The 21,539-nt window shown below is 35.7% G+C and overlaps 1 protein-coding gene and 1 long non-coding RNA gene across 2 annotated transcripts; one reads left to right on the top strand and one right to left on the bottom strand.

The window, feature by feature from the left end:
* The first annotated feature begins 800 nt into the window (after positions 1 to 800).
* Positions 801 to 4,211, top strand: LOC125677892 (uncharacterized). The gene is made up of 4 exons (XR_007371307.2): positions 801 to 879; positions 1,251 to 1,381; positions 3,695 to 3,779; positions 3,915 to 4,211. It is a non-coding gene; the product is annotated as an uncharacterized LOC125677892 (long non-coding RNA).
* Positions 4,212 to 14,174: 9,963 nt separating this feature from the next.
* Positions 14,175 to 16,002, bottom strand: LOC125677743 (uncharacterized). Its single transcript, XM_048915915.2, has 3 exons — positions 15,485 to 16,002; positions 15,153 to 15,316; positions 14,175 to 14,948 (listed from the first exon to the last, which is right to left on the bottom strand). Exons 1-3 carry the CDS (start codon positions 16,000 to 16,002, stop codon positions 14,581 to 14,583), a joined length of 1,050 nt encoding a protein of 349 aa, XP_048771872.2. The 3' UTR covers positions 14,175 to 14,580.
* Between the last annotated feature and the right edge of the window lie 5,537 nt (positions 16,003 to 21,539).

The raw sequence follows: 21,539 nt of genomic DNA, 5'->3' as shown, positions 1-21,539 counted from the left end.
CGAGCAGTGATCAATGTGATAATTCCTAAAAGCAATACAAAATATAGAGTTGGGTAAACACGGATCGTTGATTATACCAGAGGTATGATCAGTTACCTAGGGATAGTAAGCATCCCCTGTCAACTGGTCACATCCGCCGTGAGCCCTTTATATTGATCATGTAAACTGAGTTATCTTTAGCGAAATTATTGTGCCAAAAACGGCCTATCAATCAGTACAGTAACAACCAGACCCAACCTGACAGAAAACAGTCCCAGAGCAGTCCTGTATATTACTTTCTGGAACTGCTCTGGGACTGCTTAGCACTCCCGGAGTAGTCCCAAGACAGTACCGCAGCAGTCCAGGACAATATCGCAGGATTCTCACAGCAGTTCCAGTAAACAAACCGAAAAGCAGTCCCGGCAGTCCCAGTAAGCAAGCCGGAGAGCAGTCCCAGCGTTTCCAGTGTCCCAAGCAGTCCCAGCGGTCAGATCAGTCCCCGTCGGAGGGGTTAAGATAACTAGTGGGGGGGGGGGGCTAAGCCAACAGTTAGATTAGCAATAGAAATTGTGGATAATCGCTGGAGTACATCAATACGGTAGTCAAACTTGAAGATAAATGACTTACAATGTAATTAAAGAGAAACCAATACATTATACATGAAAACAGCACATATTCAAAGTGCCTGTGTGACACTTTTTTTTGAATTCATAACAAAACGATAGTTTATGAATACGAATGAAAAAAGATACATGTAAAGTTTATCGGTGTAGTGTATTCCTATTACATGTATTGCGCTTCATAGACTTTAATTTGGATTATATCCTCCGATCAATGGACGCACGTGGTTACACCACGGTAAAAGAACTGTTTGTTTTGGAACTTGTACACCACCACGATGTAAGTCATGTGGATTTATTGGCATTATTCCTATGTCTGATTTATATGCAAGATACAGTTTATGTTTCTTTAGTCAAATTTGGTGCAACGATTCAATTTATGCTCAGTATTGTTGACAGTGTGCCATTTCCCAATAGCACTTTTTAAACCGATTTATATTATATGTTAAGATATATTTCACTTATTCTTGTATTTGTACATTTCTGAAAATATTATTACTATGAATTTATCAGGATATAATAATTTCTAGAAGATGCACCTTGTTCAAATTTTCTTAATATGGAACACCGTTTGTGTCATAATGCTTTTTCGATATTTTGAACTCTAAAATGGTTGAAAGATAATTTGAATGTGATTTTCTTTATTTGTAGCCTTTTACCTGCTTTATTCAATAAACTTTACATTGGATACACTGGTTAAGTTTTATGTGATGAGACAGAACAACAGGTCTGATAACCACAATTTCAAAACGTAAGATCGATTGAAGTCCACGTTCTGTCAGGTAATTCTGTTGGTGTTATTCATTATTTTATTTTTTTTAATATTCCATACATGTAAATCATATCTTGGGTTCTGAAAATTATTTAGCATAATTATATTTATTTCCTGTCTCTGTTATTGAAATAATTGTGCTTAAACTCACCTAAATGATGTATTCACGTATCGTCTATATTAAAGTAGCAAAAACTGCTTTCCACTTACGTGCACACGTATTTATGATTTGAAAATGATTGGTTACATATGGGTTACTTATTACCAGCATTGTATTTTTTTTTTTCAATTTCACTACCATATTTAGACAGATTTATATAATTATGACAATTCCAATCAAAGTGTATATGCACACGTTGTTTTAACTAAAATCGAGGGTATAGTGTTTGTAAAGTGCATGTCCCCTAATAGACGTGTCCACAGCGTTATCGACGACAGTATTTAACAATAATTCCTCGTTTGATAATCATGATAGCCCGGTTTTGAAACCTGTAAACACACGACGACATTCCGTGTCTTCCGTCGCCATGGACACAGTATACATGAGTAGCTTACCCCTTCATATCGAATCTGCCGACACCATACCAAATTCCCCCTCAGAAATCATGCATAAACTCGTCTATCTAATAAATGGTCCAATGTATTTCCTTTTTTAAATGTAATTGGGCAATTAAAATTGATAAAGCAAACTATAATTGAATCCGAAGAGTGATTTTTTTTTTCACTCTGGGTTAGAAAATACAACATCGAAGATGTCACAACGACTAACGCAGGCGCATACAGGTAAATATTTGTGTTTCTTTTTACAAGGTGTCACTGAACTACACATACTTGTAAAATGTTACATAAAATCATGATTTAGTGGGAAAAGGACAAGGGGTAAATTGTTCACATTCATGTAAAATCTTAAAACTTAAGGTAGAGACCGATAGCAACCACGTGATCAGTAAAAATCGTGTATTTTCACGTGGAATTATTTTTCGGAATTCCGTACATCGCCATAGAGTAGTTGAAAACCAAAAAGGGGTTCCGAAAGTACAAGTTGTTGCTGTGACTGAATCGATGATTGAGAGGGTCGTCTCGACGAAAGATATAAAAATTTGGCCATAGTTTAGATTAGGAATACATCAATGTAATAATAGTGGACTAAATGTTTCGTCCGTGCAGAATGGCACTTTTTACCTCACGAAATTCACCACCATGCATAGCTGCGCTACGTAAACAAAGTTGTTGATGTAGCGTGATCGTGATGTCCGAGTGCTGCGAGTTTCAATACTGTTTATGTAGTCATTGAGAGTTTAAACAAAGTTTCTTCTGAGAAGAGGAATTCGATGGATGCATTCAACGTGGACAACGAAATAATAATTTCGTTTGGCAAGTGAAAAAAAATGGCAAATTGAATTTGTATTCAACCCACTTATCCTCTGTTATTTCACAACCCGATTTTATAATAACATAGATCTATAAACGCACAATTTGGAGCTGTTTCATTTTTTGTGCATTTATGTATTCCATATGTGCCCAAAATATAACTCCTACATGTGCATGTAATTGTAAATGGATGTCATGTGTATGCCAGATTTGAAGAAAAATAGGGCTCTCATAAGTTTGAGGGGAGGGGGTGTTGCACTAAAATTATATTTGGTATAAATGATAGTACTTATAGTATCTTGACATTTCATTGACCTAAGAGATATTTCAAATCTGGTATTTCATGTTTCATGCAAGCATGTAGGTCTACAAAACTTTATTTAAAATATTTGTAAAATCACCCCCCCCCCTCATAGGCAAATAAATGTATTGCATGATAATAAGATATGTATGTCCTTCTCTTGACCCACACTCCGTAAAGGAAACAAGTCTGATAAATCTAGAGTTGACTTGTTTTGATATTATTAGAATGAACTGGCAGTTTATGAAAACATATCTGTCATCTCATATTGTAATGATAATTATGATGTTTATTCATCTCATTAAGGACCCGGGGGTGGGGGTATGTACAGTTTAAAAAGAAGGTAACTATAACAATATGAAATAAATAACAATCATGCAGATGTACTACTACTGCAAAAGTTCACATTGCTGCACTGCACACATTTAACATATATGTAATGTTACATATGTAATACTGATTTCAGACAATATTTTAAAAATTAACATAATAAAATACTTTTTATGTGTGTAATTTTCAATATATCAGCATTTTAAAGTTCACTAAACATGCATTGAGACACACAATTTTAAAATTGACATTGTCTGACAGAGTATAATTAATGATTAATACTGACTGTGCAAATATTAATTATGATGATTTTTTTCTAAGCATCATCCTAAGGACCAGTGCAAGTTGAAATGGGCTTCCAGCCAACAACTTCAACAGCAATTTGCCATGAAAATCAGCACGAAAGGTACAATATTTTCTATCTTAGTAAGATAGAATTTTTCATTTTACCACCAGACATTTATAAAGACAATTCTTAGTATATTAGATATTCATCTTTTTTTTCAATATTTGAATATACAGAATATATTTTTTATAACAGGTACTTCATTTACATTGATGATGTCATATCCCCTGGACCCCACAACTTTACAGGTTACAGAGAAAATTCAAGAACTTCTGCACAATGTGAGACTCGAATATAATCAATAATGTATTTGTGATCCAATATATATTGTGCAACATACTAAAGTGTGAATTTAATGGAAAGCAAGTACATGTACTCATGTATTACATGTCTTTTTTAAAGACAATAATATTGTATAAATATAGAGGAAGTGTCATTGTTGATTATTCTAAGTTTTTGATATACCAAAATCAGTAAACATTTGTAAATGAAAATAAAATACCAAATTTATAACTTTAATCAATGTGTTTGCATTTCTCATTTTCTAACCCCTCTACCCCACCCCGGTTACACACACTCAGTGCATATATACTGTGAATGCAATATGCATGCATTCTAAGTTATCCAAGCGAGTTTTTGTTTCAGTGTGAGACTACAAGTAGGACTCATAAAATTATGAAGAGACATATATATTTGTGAGAGCAATATAGCTGATATGAGCCTTGAGATCAATGGGTCGAGCCGCGGTGGTGGTCTAGAGGTTAGAACGTTCGCCCCGCATGCGGAAGGCCAGGGTTCGATTCCCGACCGCGACAGACCTGAGTTCTTGAAACAGGTAGTGACAATTCCATTGCCAAACGCTCAGCATCAGGTGTGAATGTCACTGGTCCTCGGTGATGACCTTCAAAACGGATGCCCAGTGTCACAGTAGATGTGGCACGCTAAAGAACCCTCACTGCTCAATGGCCGTAAGCGCCGAGCAAAGGCCTAAATTTAAAGTCGTTCACCGGTCTTGGTAACGACTCCATATGAGTAAAAAAATTATCGAGAGAGACGTTAAACAAGATACAATCAATCAATCCATGGGTCGATTGGGTGGAAATATTTCCTTTGATATTAAATATAAAGTTGTTATTTAAACATATTTGGTGCACTATGCTGTATAATCATATCAATTTCTTATAATAGGTAATCGTGTCTGGTTATTATAAAAAAATGTATGAAAAATAACTAAATATTAATGCAATCATTGTGAGTGCAAAAAGGTCAATCGCAAGACCACACACATAAATGCATTGGCGGATATAAGGGGTGGGGTGGGGGAGGGGCAACCGGCGCGAGCCCCCCTAAAATTTTCAAGTTTAAAGTAAATCGTGGTCTCTTTTTTAGAGAAATATATACGATAAAAGAAGCCATAATTTCCTCCACTCTCAGAGAAATAAATATCTGACAAAATCTTTTGATTTATTGAATTACTTTTAGTGGGAGAACTGCTACTTTTTTCCAAAAACTCTTAAAATTTGCGTTATTTTATTAATTCCACCTTATTAAAAATGACAGAAAATAATAAAAATGACTACATAGGAGACATATTTTAAGCCCTAAAAAATCTGTAAAATCCAGGAGTTTCTGGGGAATTGCCCCCCCCCCCCTTCAAGGCGGCCCCCAGACCCCTGCCTCATACAGTTGCACCCCCCTCCCAACTTCAATTCCTGATCCGCCCCTGAAATAGTTTATAGAAAACGTCTTATTGTCATGTTCAATTTTCAAAGAGGTAATTTGGGAATGCTTAAACATTCTAAGTTATAAAAAGGTCAGTAGTTTATCTCTGCTGGCTGAATCTTTCTTCTCAATGCACCGAGTGCAATTCATGACGTCTATGTTCCTGCTAATTCTTTCTCCCCCATACCATGTAGTATATTAAAGGGGTTGGGATGTAATGAAGACATTTGTTTTAACAAATATAAATTGTATTTCAATTTTTTGTGGGGATTTTTATTTGGGAAAACTCTTGATATTAATCATCAAATATGATGACGTATGATAAATCTATATTCTGAGTGTAAGTGCACAAAGGTCAACAACGAGAACTACAACAAAATAGAAGCTACAATTTGAAATACATACTTTCTGTATTATATTTATTAATTTAAAAAAGGTATTACAAAGAATCTTTGAATTTCAGCAAGCTGTTTTTGATGGATTGTTTACAATATCTTTTAATAACCCTTTTTCTTACGAAAATGTGTAGTTTGTTAAAAGGGTGTGGGGTTAGGAATTTGTTGCTAGTTCCATATTGAACCCCATTATGGTGTATAATTGTTTTCATATATTTTACTTACTAATAGACTGACCACTTAATGACATAGAATTAGAAATTTGATGGGTAATTTTTTTGCAGCTTAAGCAAAGGTATGACCCTGTGTGCAAATAGTGTGCACTGGTTTAAGGTAATTGGCCAATGTAGCTCTTTTGAAGTAATGTTGTTGCATGTTAATAATGATTGCTGCACTTGAAATTGATGTGTAATATACAATTATGTGAAATGTTGTTTGGAACCATATATGACAAGTTATGATCCTTTTTACAATAAAAATGTTATAGCTCTATTTGTATATTGCTCTCTACTTATTTTTCTTCACTTTTTACGCTTTACAAGGACTAAAGAAGGTGTTGTTAAAATCGCCATATTTCTCAAAAACAAGGTCGATTACCTACATTGATTTTTTATTATGTTTTATATCGAAGCTTCATCATAAACATATATCAAAATAAAAAAAATTCAATGGTTAATTTTTTTAGCATCAACCTATCAATCTCTACCTTAAAAGGATTCCTTGTCAATCATAAAACCACGTGATTCGTTCATTTTTTGCTTCGCAAATCAGTCCCAGAAAGCTGTACCATAGAGCACTCCATGAGCAGTCCCAGAATAGTCTCACTTTTTGAGAGAACAATCCGAGAGCAGTCCCAAGGACTGCTTTCTGGAACTGCTTGGGTGTCATATTAGGTTTGGCTGGTACTGTATGACCAAATCATTTGACCCAATGATAGGCCTTATTAACAAACTATATCACTATAACGATTACTGAACGTTAGCAATGCTAATTTTAAATGAAAATTGAATGAATCAAACGCCTTTGTTTAGTTTCTAGTCCAGATTTGGTTACCTATAGTAAGACGATAATATGTATAATGCCCCATATTTCTTTCGTTAAAATCGGATCGCATTGTGCTTTACATAAATCCAAGTACAAAACACGTTTACATTTCGATGGAAAGTAATAGTTGATTCTTATTGTGCGCAGCTGTATAACGGTTGTCTCGAGGACGAAGGGCATCCCGAAACTGACACTAGGAGCATCAATGCTTGTGTCTTTTTTTCGAATTGACCATGCGATTATAGCTTCTGTAGATGACAATGATATTGATTATCATAATGATAATGGTATTGACTAGTGTACATAGCAGTGATATCGATTATTATATATGACAATGATATCGATCATTATAACGATAATGGTACTAATTATTGTACATGGCAATGGTGTTGATTATTGTATATGACAATGGTATTGACTATTGTACATAACGATGACATCGATTATTGTACATATCAAGGGTATCGATTATTGCATATAACAATGTTATCGATTATTTTAGGCAGTAATTGCATCGGTTATTATAAAGACAATAATATCGATCATTGTACATGGACATTTTATCGTTTATTAAAATGATAATGGCGTCGATTGTTATAATGATAATATAATCGGTTATTGTACATGTCAGTGGTATCGATTATCGTTCATGACAATCATATCGAATAGTGTACCTCACAATGACACCGATTATTGTATATGACAATGACACCGATTATTTCAGAAGAGGAACGTGTATGTAAGTAAGTTAAATTCACTCTGATTCTAGTAATTGTATTGATGAATTCACACCAATCATACTGATATACAGTCTTCTACAGCGAGGACATCCGTTTATGTTTGATGTCATTTTGAGATTATTTTACTCTGATATTGAAACCGTTATAACAACTATAGGATAATCCATTATGTATAGGTTCTGATGTGACCCTACACTTGTGTTTAAGATGTACTGTAGGACTTAATCTCTACAACAGTGTAGGTAGGAGTGAACCTAGGATACTTCCTGTAATATAAATGATCACATACGACAGGGCACTCTGGTCTTTTGATCATACAATATTTCATATCGGAGTGTGATCCTCTTGTGAGTGAAGAAACATTGATATTACTGTGCTGCTTCTAATTAACAATATATGCAGAGGGGGATATTGAAAGCTCTACTTGAGACATAAGATAGTGTAAAGTCTATCGGGAATTCTTAGGAGTTTATCAATCTTTAATCAAAGTTAGGAAATCTGGAAACAGAAATGATAATATGTTTGAAATGTGCAAAAATCAAGTGTCTATGTTGCAAAGACATGGTTTTAGCTATTCTATTGTATTGTGAGGAGGAGGGGGGGGGGGGTAATGTAACCCTGAGTGTTGTGAACATAGTGATTTCCCTTGAACCTTACTAAGTTCAATTTGATTGTACACCCAGCGCAGGCAGAGTTTTGAAAATACTCTGTGTCCCATCCTGTCTTCTAACCGATCACCAACTATTGGTATCCGACGACGAGTGTGCCTTGCAGTTGCATTTACCTAACGAATATCAACATATATTCGGATAACGCTGTTTTTCGTTGGTACGACGGGAAGAGAGGAAAAGCATGATAAAGTTACGTTGGTTTTCTTTATAATGTATACTTCTTCTATTTCAATCAGCTTCACATGGATATAGATTACGAACTTTTAATGACAGCCGTCTTGAAGGTTGCGCAACCGGTATTGTAAATTCAGACGGAATCTTTCAATTTTCCGAAAACGTCAAAAACCGATTTTCTGGCGACGATGCATTCGTGTTCACTCATAGTACAGTATGCACTCATATCCTAGATATCTAAGTGCAATACTCCTAATGCGATCGCCGTTTCTTTGCCAAGCAAATAAATGTTCTTGCCGTTTAGAACAACGAAATCGCATTGTTCTAATGAATTTTCTCGAGTACACGAAATGACCCCTCCATTGGCAATGGAATCTCTAATTCATGCCTCCGTGGACGAGTGGTTAAAGCATTGTGCTCAAAATCACCCGTCCTCTCACGTCTGGTCGGCACGGGTTCGAATCCTACTTGCGCCGGTAAGTGAGAACGTTTCCCAGTTTACTTTCGGGAGGTCGGTGGTCACTTCCCAGGTACATTGTATCTGTATTATTTCTTCCACCAATAAAAGCTGTGCGCCACCAGATATCTGAAAACATGTTGAGTGTGGCGGAAAACACAAACCAATCAATCACTCAATCTAATTCATGCGCTAATAAATTTCTGGAGGACTTTAAAATATCAATGTCCTCATCGCTGTCCTCGGCAACCTTCTATACGTTTCGGGTGACTACATTGAAGCTTGCGCTGAAGTTATGCAGCATTGGTATTGTGGCTCCGCCTACATTCACATTGATCATGACACGGACATTTACTCCGATTTACAGAGTTTAGATAATCATAATCTGATGGGGAACTATCACGTTTCAAATGTACATAATTTACGTTGTTATTTATATCTTTGCATTTCAGAATTACACATTTACACATTTTTAGCGAAGTGCAAAGTTATCCACATTCGTTGCAAATTGTATCTTTTGTTTTTATGTTCTTACAGCGAAACATATTTCTGTATCCTTTAACGCTGTCCTGTTTTGTTTTTTTCATACATTCCTCGTTGAATTTTCTTACTGTATGTGTTACCGTTGATTAAGTTGTTTGACTTTTAAATTTATCTCCTCTTTCGTCAATACGTTAATATTGATAAAATAAAATTTGCGACATTGTTTTTTATACTGTGTCATCATAACAGAATGAAACAAAATTAGCTAATATAATTGTAATGGTGGGACTCTGAATTCTCCCGACCCCTTTACCTCCCCACCGTCTCCTCAACTTTCTGATATCTTCGTAATTCCAAAAGTTGAGCATGTGCATCAACTCAAATCATTTTGAAACTGTTACATCCATGACTAGTTAGTGTACATTAGATATATCACGAATATCCATAATACAATTGATATGCTCTTATCCGCCAAAATGACATCTGTTCCTCGACCGATTTTTTTCTAAAGCTTAAATCATCTTTGCCCCCCCCCCTTCTACACAATCTCAATTTAAATGTGACCTAGCTAATAAAAAGCGTGTGAAGGAATCAATATCGGATATTGATAGCGGCATGAAAAAGTTATGCTGGTATTGTTAAAATATTAAATTTCGGAAACCTGGTGCGTAGTTCTACATAGCCATTTAAGTGTGACGTAGGCCGAGTTTAGATCTACTTGAAGGCATCCACATTTCTGGGTTTTTTCATAATTGAATACTCCATGTTAATTCCCATTAAGACCCAGTTATAACATAACACCCCGATTTTTACCTCTGCTGTAATCAATGGTAAACTGCCTGTCAATCAAACATTTAACTATGTCTTTCAAGTGAAGGGAAATATCGAGGGAGTGTGATCTGAACCAGCCCCAGAGAAGTGTTTTGATAACAATAGCAGTCAATGCTTACCGACATTCATTAGATCTGGACGAAATCAGAATCTGGAGATTTCCCCGTTAGAACGTTTTGGTGTAGTACTGACTCCTGATCTGGATATTTCCCCGTTAGAACGTTTTGGTACCGGGATCTACATCTACTATACTGAGACTCCAAGACGCCAGACGCAATAGTTAACGACCGGGCAAGACGTCAAGTGATAAGAAGCTTATATTAGAGATACAGATCAACCTGATACAAGGGTAAGTTTACGGTTACTCGTAAAATTACTTAGTCACTACTTAAGTTGACATAAATCTCCAATGACTATCAAGTATAAATGTGGGATATCTGGTATATTTTAAAATCTATTTATATATTTGTATGATTGAGTACATGGTTTGCATGATATCGTGTACGACTTTTAACTATACTATCTGAACTGTGCTGAAAGGTTAAAATAATGAAGAGTGATCAAAATAAAGATTTTGGCAAACACGGATCCCTGGACATGTCGTTGGTCAGATCAAGAGGATTAAGCATACCCATTCAACAGGTCACTACCTTATTGAGTCTTATGTCAACATCAGTAAAACGGAATAATCCGTAACGGAAATCAATATGCCAGAAATGGCCTGAATATTGATTTGAAATATGTCGGATAGCAATTGATCCACTGATAGGTTATATTGGGAAACTGCATCATCATAACATCCACATAATTTACAAATTGCTGACTTTAAACGATAAGCATTCACCATAAGTACACTCAACTATGTTCTTCAGGCTGGGTGCGCAGAACATGCACATCCATTTCTCCGTTGAGTACATAACTTTAATAATGCAATTTCCGAATGAACGATGTTTTCAGTCTGTGATACAGATGATTATGCAGCACATCTGTACCGACTTCAATTGAGTAACCTTTTTTTATGATATTTTGATAGAGAAGAATTTGTGTTATGGAAATTTTCATTGTGCAATAAAACGATCTTGGTACATATCATAATTCTTAGAACGAATGTAAAAAAAGAAAAAAAAATGGGAACCACGACTCCTGGACATACCAGAGATCTGATCAGGTACCAATGAAGAGTAAGTATCCGCTTTTGCCCGTTCACACCCGACCCAAAATATATATCTTAATGCAGGGGATACTTACTCCTCCTAGGCACCTGATCCCACCTCTGATGTGTCCAGTGGTCCGTGTTTGGCCAACTATCTATTTTGTATTGTTTATGTGAGTTATGAGATTGATCCCTGTATGTTATTTTCAACTTTCATCAAATAAGCAAAACGATCCACAGCAAAAATCCATATGCTGAATGTGACCTAACAATTTGAATGAACATACCAAATAACATTTGCCCCAATGACAGGTTGCACACAATCATGAATTCAATGTATGTGGCATTTGATGTGATGGAGTATCTGTCCATCGAATCAGTATATTTTCTAGTGGCTATATGACAAAGTAGTATTATATGTTTTCAGTGTACTCCAATTTGTTTACAACCATCTAAACCCACCTAAACGAAGCATATGAAATCAATCTTAAAGTTAATTCTATCTGGGTATCCTCTTTCAGTAACAATCTTTTGAAGCCATCGATGTACTATTTTGCGAATGTTCTGGATATTTTCTGAAACCATATTTTATTGACTTGTAGAAAATATATGGAATTAAACTGTCGGACACGGTTTCTTTTCCCAAGATTTTTTCGTGCATATATTGTTAGTGACGTTTTATATTTACGATACAATATCCTACATTGAGATTTAATGGGTTTGTTTTGAAATATACATATACATTCAAATGGCATCCTTTTCATCTGTTAGATAGATCATCAATCGAATGATAAAAACATAAGATATAAGAAAAATATTAACATTATATAAAATACATTAAAACCAAAGAACGCATCATAATTCGGTATTTAAGAATTCACAATTAATAAACGAATTTATAAGTTTAGTTCTGTCATGTTTGAAATTAATTTGTATTGGAGTAAAAAAAAACAACAGACAATAGAGTTTTTCAGATCATCAGCCTAGAGGGGGAGAAATACGATATCTTGTTCAAGAAGTTTGCGATCCAACGACCTTTGCCTCTGTGTTCGAGTGGCTAGAGCATAGCATTCATTATCAAACGGCCTCTAACCTCTGGTCGGCACTTGTTCGAATCCATCCCACACCAGTTAGTGCGACAATTTTGCTATTTACTTGTGGAAGGTCGGTGGTCTACATTGTATCTGGGTTTTCTTTTCCACGAATAAAAACTGGGCGCCAACAGAGATCGTGGAAATTGTTGAGTGTTGTGGAAAACAGAAAAAAAAAAACAACCAAACAAACAAACAAAACAGTATATCGTTAGAAAGGAAGGTAAATCAAAATAGAATCACAACAATACACCGGATTAATATTTAGCATTTGAAAATAACGTGCAGTATTAAGGAGGGAACACATGAAATGGAGTATTGCTAAGACATTCCGAAACAGGGCATTATAGTACTGTATTAAAGTGAATATTGGTACATTCCCCACCACTTCATATAAAAAAAATCAAATCACGATGGAAAGGGTCATCATGATATTGTACGGACAATGTCATAATATTGTGTCGTTAATGAAAAATGCAGTAAGGGTTTAACTTCATATTTTTAATTTTTTTCTTTCAAATGTGTGTGAACGGATTACATATTATGTTTATTACGTATCATACATGTCAATGAAGCATATATGCTACAGTGATTTTGGTATTATATTATGACCTTGAAATCTTCATTAATGCACTAAGACAATAATAAAGATTATTATTCACGCACAGAATAAATTTGCGTTTGGATGGGAAGCTATATAGTTATGTCTTTTTTACGCTCAGCTGTAAAACTGTTATCTCGGGGACATAGGACACCCTGAAACTCATATCATCAGATCACCGTGTGAATTTCCTTTCGAATTGGTCATGGCATTCTTCATCTAATTGAACCCACTTGAATATATTTTAGTGGAGGAGACGTTTTACAAAGTTTGGTTGAAATTGAATTGCTGACAAATTTATCATAGCAAAAAATCTACCCCAACGACGACGCGAAAGGGTGGTAAGTATAGTGTAAAGAAATGGAAACAGTTGACAAGATACATACTAAGGAATTTTGTTGATTTGCTTTCTACTTGAAGAATAATTCATGCTTACATAGCCATGACCAGAATCACGCCCGTACATGTAAGTGAACGTTCATTTCCGTTTTACTGCTGAACTCATAACTTCAGTAAAGTGGTTTCCGAATGAACATCTTATAAGTTTGTAATGCTGATGATTGTCTTAGACATAGTTTTATATATTTCAAAATGTAGGCCTACTGTGCCATCTAACAATGGAAACCATACCGTTAGGTTGTAACTCCTGTTATTGCTCACAGGTTGTAAACTATCCACTTACACTCTTCACAGTATTTCATTTCGCGTTGACTCATTTTTGTATGACATTTTTAGACCATCTAAGGTATCTATATATGCTAGCTTATTCACTTCCATTGACTTCATCAACTTCTTACCTTTCAAAATCACTGCTTTCCTTATTGCACACTGGCGATAATATTAGTTACACAGTTTGTTAGTGACCTGATACGGAAAAATACATGGTGTGAAAAGAAAACCCGTATCGGGCTCGGCTTCGCCTCGCCTGATACGGGTTTTCTATTCACACCATGTATTTTTCCGTATCAGGTCACTAACTAACTATGTAACGAATTTATCACGTCGAAGACCTCTAACTGTATATGTGGGGGTCTATATCATACAACTTAGTCAAATGTATTTCCTTTTGTTTAAGAATAATTGAAAACAACTGTTCTGAATTATTTTTTAATATTTTTGATAAAGAAATTCAACAATGTCAACAAGTGTAAAAGTATTTGAAAAAAAGTAACAATAACATGGTAAACAAGAGAATGGCCTGTGTAGGAACACTGATCACATTGTTACTATGGTAACCAAGTTTAAATCTTAAAATTTATTGTAAAGGTACAGTTGTTGAAAATGGTTGGATTTGTTTGGCTTGTTTGCATGGTGGTTGTGTTGGACATGTCTGTGCTTCCAAAATCGTCAAGGAGAGCACCGATATCGACACCAACTAAATGACCCGCTGCACTTGTGGTAGCTACTGGTAACTGTTTCAGGGATGAACACGACTGTATGGCTGGGCGACTTACATCACATGGAGGTAGAGCCAGCTGATTTTTTAGTGTTGGCACTAATTATTCACTCAAGGTTTTACCCATTTGAATTTTTTCCTCATCATCAACACGTTGATATACACTAAGGGATTGCACAGATTTGTGGCCTGTTACTGCCATAATTTGAGCAGGGCCAAACATCTCCTTTGACAGAACCGTAGCACCAGTAGCTCGTATCGAGTGATTGGTATAAACTTGACTTAATTCGCAAGATTTGCTCATTTCTGACATGAATGCTCCGAGTACTTTCTGTCCCACAGGTACCTTTGCGTACCAAACATCATCATTTTCTGAGAAAGTTGACAGAGGGCGCTGCCAGAGCCGATCAAGATCAGGATTCAATTTACTGATGTAGAGTTCGTAGCTTGATACTGGACAATACGCAGAGTCTGAAGAAACAGAATGTTAATTTAATACGGAGAAACAAATCTGACACTTGATTAATCTTATTCTATTCACAAAACAATATCTAATCTCATGTATGAAACTTCCATTTCTTGATCATTTTTAAATATTTTAATATGTAAAAGAATATTATTGTATTATTTAGCGATATTACACTTTTAATGAATATATGAGGGTATCAAAATTACCTGTTATCTCGGGCATAATAGGAGTTATGTTTTCTTTGTCGTTCTCTCTATGATTTTTCGTCATCTCGTCCATGCATTTAGTCACAAACTTCTGGCCCGACTTTGGATCCCGCTTTACAACAAATGTCTGCTTTGTCATGGTATGCATATGTTCACAGCCTCTTCTGCAAAATGACATAAAACTTTCATCTTAAAACTCTTTTTTTTAGTCGTTTCTTGTCTGAAAATCAGAAATACACATGTGATGTCTGTATTGAACAGCTGTTGAAAATCTGTGTCTGTGTACATGTGTAAATCTACCGGGTTTTTAAATAGTAAAAGTCTACACCTACCTGAAGAAATACAGCCGAATATCAAACTGAACTTTATTCAGGAGACCACACGGTGTCGTTGGACTAAGATGAATGGATGTGTACAGCTTTTCCCGATCTGGCTCCGAAATGACAGCATGGTGGGTAACAGTGCCAATACCCTCTCGTTTCAGTTCCGCCATCACAGCTTTGAAGTTTTGGTTGGCATCTGCAAACTCCGGGTCCTTAATGATGTCAAACGGCTTGTTAAAGGGTTGAGATCGTAAATATCTATTTAGAGAATGTCTGATGTTCTCTAAAGACGATGTTTTATACTTCTCCCCATCCGGTTTCCGTGCGTCACAGTAAAAATGACCCAGAACTTCCGACAAGCCGACTGTATCATAGGCCTCAAATTCTTCATTTTGGCCCTGTTCCTTCAGATAGTCCCTAAGGATCTTAGCCGCTTTTGCATTACACCGACGTGTTTTCTCTGAATTCACTTTTAGCCTTTTCTCGTCTATTTGTGTAGCAGTCGTCTGCCCAAATCGCTTCCCCATTTTGACACGGCTGTAAGTCGAACCCGACGATAAATAAAATTACTCGCCCAATACGGATTTTACTCGCATGATACGGTTTTTTTCACGGCGTCATATGACCAAGATCTGACCAATTAGATTTCAACAATTTTGTCTGAGGCGTGATAATACAAAATGTATCGTCGTCCATACCAAATAAAACCAAAGTATCTGTCGTAAAATATGTAGTTCCTTTATCTGAAGATAATTTTTTAACTAAATAAATTATGCTGTAGGTATTCATTTAATGTTTTGCAAACAGTATGCATGCTGAATTATCGAGTTTGTTTTCGTTCTTATATATTTGTAAACGTATCAGAAATCAAAACTAGGTGACATTATTTATATAGATGGGATGATCCTGCATATAACCTTAGTAAAACTTTACATTTACAACACACTATAGTGCGCTAGTTTAATGCATATGACAAGTTGATCAGAGCCGTGGTCCATCCTAAGTCTAGCTTCGTTGTTGATAATTACGTGTGTGTCCTTTACCAAGTGCCCTATGAGAAAATTGCGAGTGTTGTCCTTCAAACATAGCATTCAAACGGAAGTTATATATCACAGTAAGCATTATCAATGACCTTCGATTGTGTGGCCGTAGGGACCAATTTCATATTCAAATGTTTTGTTAATCAGAAATACAATGATGAGGTGTCCATGTCAGAGAGGCATTCAAGATTGGATAACAACCTACGAACAAAAACATAATGTACAAAAGGGACATTTCATAATCATATTCATAAAAAAATACAATCATCAGAGTATTCCCTAACCGTTATGTGCAAGCCCAGAGGTAAATATCAAACCTTCAATATAAAACACAGTAAATTCCAATCTCCATAACAATTTTTTGTTTTCAAATAAGGAACGGAAACACAAATTGTAATTTCTCCTTATACCTAACAAGACGTCAATATCGGTGGGATTAAGAATATCAGAGAAACTCGTAAGAACCTGATATAACAATTTTATCCTCATTTGTGAAATCATAATATCTACAAGCATATATTTTGTTTGATATTCAGCTGAGGACCAGTTCTGCTTCTACATAACGTCAGTCGATGTGTGGACTGTTGCTGCCTGGACAACCGCCGGTGCTCTCGACCGACTACGCCTAACAGTAGGGAATGACAACCGAGGTATTCCTACTCACGGGACGATTTCGCGACAACGAACGTGACAACCTCGCGTTACCATTTATTTGAGTCCGAAACACCTAGCAAACATTCCGAAGAACAGTTATTTCCAGACGGAGCACTTCAAACACCGAGCGGGAGCGATCCTCCGACGATAACTGACGCAGACTATTGTCCCGCCCTAACTCGATCACAACATATAGCGCCCGGTCGCAGTAGTCCGCCGACAAGAGGCTGACGAGGACCACACGCTAGGTCAATCAGGATTAAAAAAACCAACAGGGCCACAGCAGGTCCCCGACGAGTGACCGACAAGGAGCATGACCGCGTGCGATCTCGATCACAACCTGAAACGACTGGCAGTTTATTCGCGAGCAATACCTTGTCAGTCAAGCAGAATAACTCGTAGTCAAAATCAGCGTGTCAAGAACGTGCTAACAATTGGCATGAATCATAACGGACAGCAATGAACTCAATGATATGTTATATTGGGAAACTAGATGGTTATAACGACCATAGTAGTTGCAAAATGCAGGCATTTAACGGTAATCATTGACCGAACTTACAATCAGGTATCTTGTTCAAGCTCGGTGTATTGAACATTCACGTTCGTTTTTCCGGTAAATGCATATCACTGCTGATGCAATTTCCGAATGAAAGATATTTTCAGTTTGTAACACCTCTGTACCGACTTCAGACCTTTAGGCTTACCGTTTTATATAAGACTGAATGCAATGTGTAGATAACGAACAGTGATGAATATCATAACTCCTATAAGCAATACAAATATATAGTTGGGCAAACACGGACCCCTGTGTTATAAGACTGAATCCCGTTCTTCCCAGTTGTAACTTAGTCCAGTGCATACACATTGTAAAACTATACAATTTAATTTCAAATGATTCCATTCTGCACGGATTGGTGTATGTGCGATTGCTATGAACAATCAATAAATTCTCTATTTATCCACTCTTACAATTATCGATGGAAATGTTTTCAGATATAATGGATTAAATTTACATACCAGATATATGACTTTAATCATTAAAACCATATGTTTCTTTCATATTCAAATTGTACTTACTTGGATTGCACATTTACAATAATGAACAATGATATGACTTACTGTATAGGGTTGGGGAAATAAATCGCGGTGGAAATGTTCGCTATATTCGCGGTCTAAATAAATCCGCAAATTTAAAAAAAAAAACCTGAATATTTTTTTTTATTTTTATTACTCTTTAATACACGATATGTTTAAAAAGGGGAGTTGATTTATAGTGATTCGAACCCGCGAATTTATGAACCCATGAATGTGTTTGAAATAAGAAAAACGCGAAATAATTACCCTATACAGTAGATACGCATTGTAGTGCTTGGGGATTGTTTGGAATTGGTTCGTACTTGAGTGTACGGTTGGTGATTTCATGAGGGCTACTTGTGTTGCGCTCTGTTGAATTTGTTGTCTTTGTTCCCCAAAGAGTAAGCACATTTAAGTTTAACTCTTAATATCTGATGATAGCAGTCTGTGCTACGCATGTTTGAATTATGCAATGAAAATGTGAAAATAATGATATTAATGTATTTCATAATTGTTATAAGGAATACAGAAATTAGAGTTGGGAAACACGGATTCTTGGACACAACAAGGTGACTAGGAGAATTAAGCGCCTGACCACACCTGGTCCAAAATCTTTCTCTTATAAGATAAGCGGGTTGATCCGACGTCCAAATCAGCGTGCTCAGAATTGATTAACAATTCATACGAATACACCCGACAACATTCACCCCAATGACAAGTTGTATATAATTTGTATTTGGATCAGGCAAACGGAATACCAATACTGAAGATGGTTGTACCAGGTACGGCCTAACAATCGGTATCAAACATGTTAAGCAGCATTTGACCTAAAAATTGGTAACATGCTCATCTTAAATGAGATCGAATAAATGGAAAGCTTAAAGTTTTGTTTACTTTTTAATTGAAAAATGCTTACCTATACCAAGACGATAATATGGATTACTTCATACATTTCTTTCATTTAAAACGGAATGTACTAGGCTCCAGATAAATCTATTAAAAATATATTTACATTTGGATGGAAAGAAATATGTGTGTGATCGTATGCGCTGCTGTAAAACGATTTTCTCGAGGACGCAGGTCATCCTAAAACTCACAACAACACATCACTATTTGTGACAAATTTCCTTCCGAATTGGCCATGACATTGTATATTGAACAATTTCATTGATTCCACTCGATTATATATTAGTGGAGGAGGCATTTTCTGAAATTTGGTTAAAATTGAATTTTTGTAAAATTGTTCATACAAACAATATACTCCCATGTCAACGCAAAATGATGTTAGGTATATTGTAAAGAGAATGAAAAAGCTTGAGTTATCCAATTAAATAATGTAAAATAGGAATGTAATCGATGTGCTTTCTAATGGAAGAATAACCCACGTACAGATAGACATGGCTAGAAGTAACCAATTGTATGTAATTCAATCCCCCAGTACTGAACGTTTACATCAGTTCAACCGCTGAGTTCATTATTTAAAAAAAACAGTTTTCGAATGGTCGTCCTTTTAGTTTTTTATGCTGATATTTGATTAAGACACATGTTGACCCATTTCAAAACTTTAGGCAAATCTGGACATTTAACAGTGAACCCCATGTCTTCAGGTTGTAAGTCCATTTAATGCTAACAGGTTGTAAATAATTCACCTGTACATTCCACATCATTCATTTGTGCATTGAATGGTTGACATATAACAGTTATTGACAATCTATTAAGTTTCACCATTATCAATGGAAACCGTTTTAAAAAGTAATTAGTTCAATTTACATTTCAGAAGCCTATTCGCTCCTTCCACTCAATTAACGTTTTCCATTTTAAATTTACAGTCACCTTTACAGCATACTGAGAATACAACGAAATATATCGTCTATGATGCCGACAAAAAACACAGATAATCTAATAAACCGTTTATTCGCTTTGGTTTGGAAATACTTTTTCACTACAGTATATCTTCTGTAGACATCCATTTGGTATTTTGCTAACACCCTCCATCTATGCTGAATAATTGTATTTTTCTTTGTTTTTTTATTGACTTGTAAAACAAGCGCTTGGTATAACATAAAGAGTGTAAAGTCTTTCAAACATGACCTTCAGACGGAGGTTCTACATCACTGTAGATTTGGAGATGACCTATGACCCTCAATTGTTTGGCCGTTTGTCCAATGTTTTGTCAATTAGAAATCAATGGAAGGTTTCCATATGAGTGAAGGTAGTTTAAGAGGGGTGCATAAACTATTGCAATCAACAAATGCTTCCATAACAATGACGTAAAAGCACAGAGGTAAATATTAAAGAGTCAATATCTAACACAATATATTTCAACCCCCATAACAGTTTTCCTCAAAATAACGAATTACAATTTCTTCTGAGACCTAACCATACGTCAATATAGGTGTGTTTGGATATCTCATAGAAACCTGCATAAATCCAATAACACAGTTTTCCCCCCATTTGTAAATCAAAAAACATCCACATATATGTATTTTGCTTGATATCCAGACAAAAGAACCGGAACTTAAACCCACTTCTAACGTTTGATAATTGTCTTCATTTTGAAATGTTAAGATACCCGTGTCAATCCATTTATTAGCACTGTCTTTGGTAAAGTACTTCATTGAATGAATTCCTGGTCATTGTTTGGATATATCATTAATCGATGTCATCCAAAGTAGTCTGGAAGCAAAATGCTTGTCAGGTAGATAATAACTTAAGATTAGTTTTAACATTCCGTATATAATGCACAAAAAATAAAAAAAATATAGATGTATCATATATTCTTCCATGTCAACGCGAAGATAAAGAATTGTGATTATGTTAAAGGAAGTAGGGTGAATATGTGCTTAGTTATGGCTTTTAGATCTGCTGGAGTTTGTGTTATGACAGGTAAGCGCACCAGCTAGAGAATTATCATAATCGTTTTTAAAGAGATTAAACATCACAGGCACAGTTTTGAAGGTCCATATTTTATTGACTTCTTATAACAACGCTGGTTGGACTCATTCTTTTATTCCGCAAGAACACAAAGTTGTTATGCAAGATTTAACATTAAAATCAGTAACAATATATTTTCTCTTGAAAGTGACTAGGAAACTGATTGAACCATATGAATATTCAGGGCGTGACAAAGGTAAGACAGGGGTCTTCCCACGTGAAAAAGTGAACATAACGAACATAAATTAATCATATATCTCGTATAAGGTATACAAAGTAATGAGTTTGGCTAACACGGACCCCTGGGCATACCAGATGTACAATCTGGTGTGACCCTCTGAACTCTCACCTGGTAAAAGTTC

The sequence above is a fragment of the Ostrea edulis genome, chromosome 8 (genome assembly GCF_947568905.1).
Source record: "Ostrea edulis chromosome 8, xbOstEdul1.1, whole genome shotgun sequence".
Lineage (NCBI taxonomy): Eukaryota > Metazoa > Mollusca > Bivalvia > Ostreida > Ostreidae > Ostrea > Ostrea edulis.
The sequence above is the reverse complement of the archived record's forward strand: the minus strand, read 5'-3'. Positions and strand labels throughout refer to the sequence as shown.

Bases quoted from the DNA above. Each gene is read 5' to 3' on its own strand.
- LOC125677743 (XM_048915915.2), bottom strand. From the start codon at position 16,002: ATGGGGAAGCGATTTGGGCAGACGACTGCTACACAAATAGACGAGAAA. The intron at 15,317-15,484 runs GTAGGTGTAGAC...GTCATTTTGCAG, and splicing joins ATTCGGCTGTATTTCTTCAG to AAGAGGCTGTGAACATATGC. The intron at 14,949-15,152 runs GTAATTTTGATA...CTGTTTCTTCAG, and splicing joins TATTATGCCCGAGATAACAG to ACTCTGCGTATTGTCCAGTA.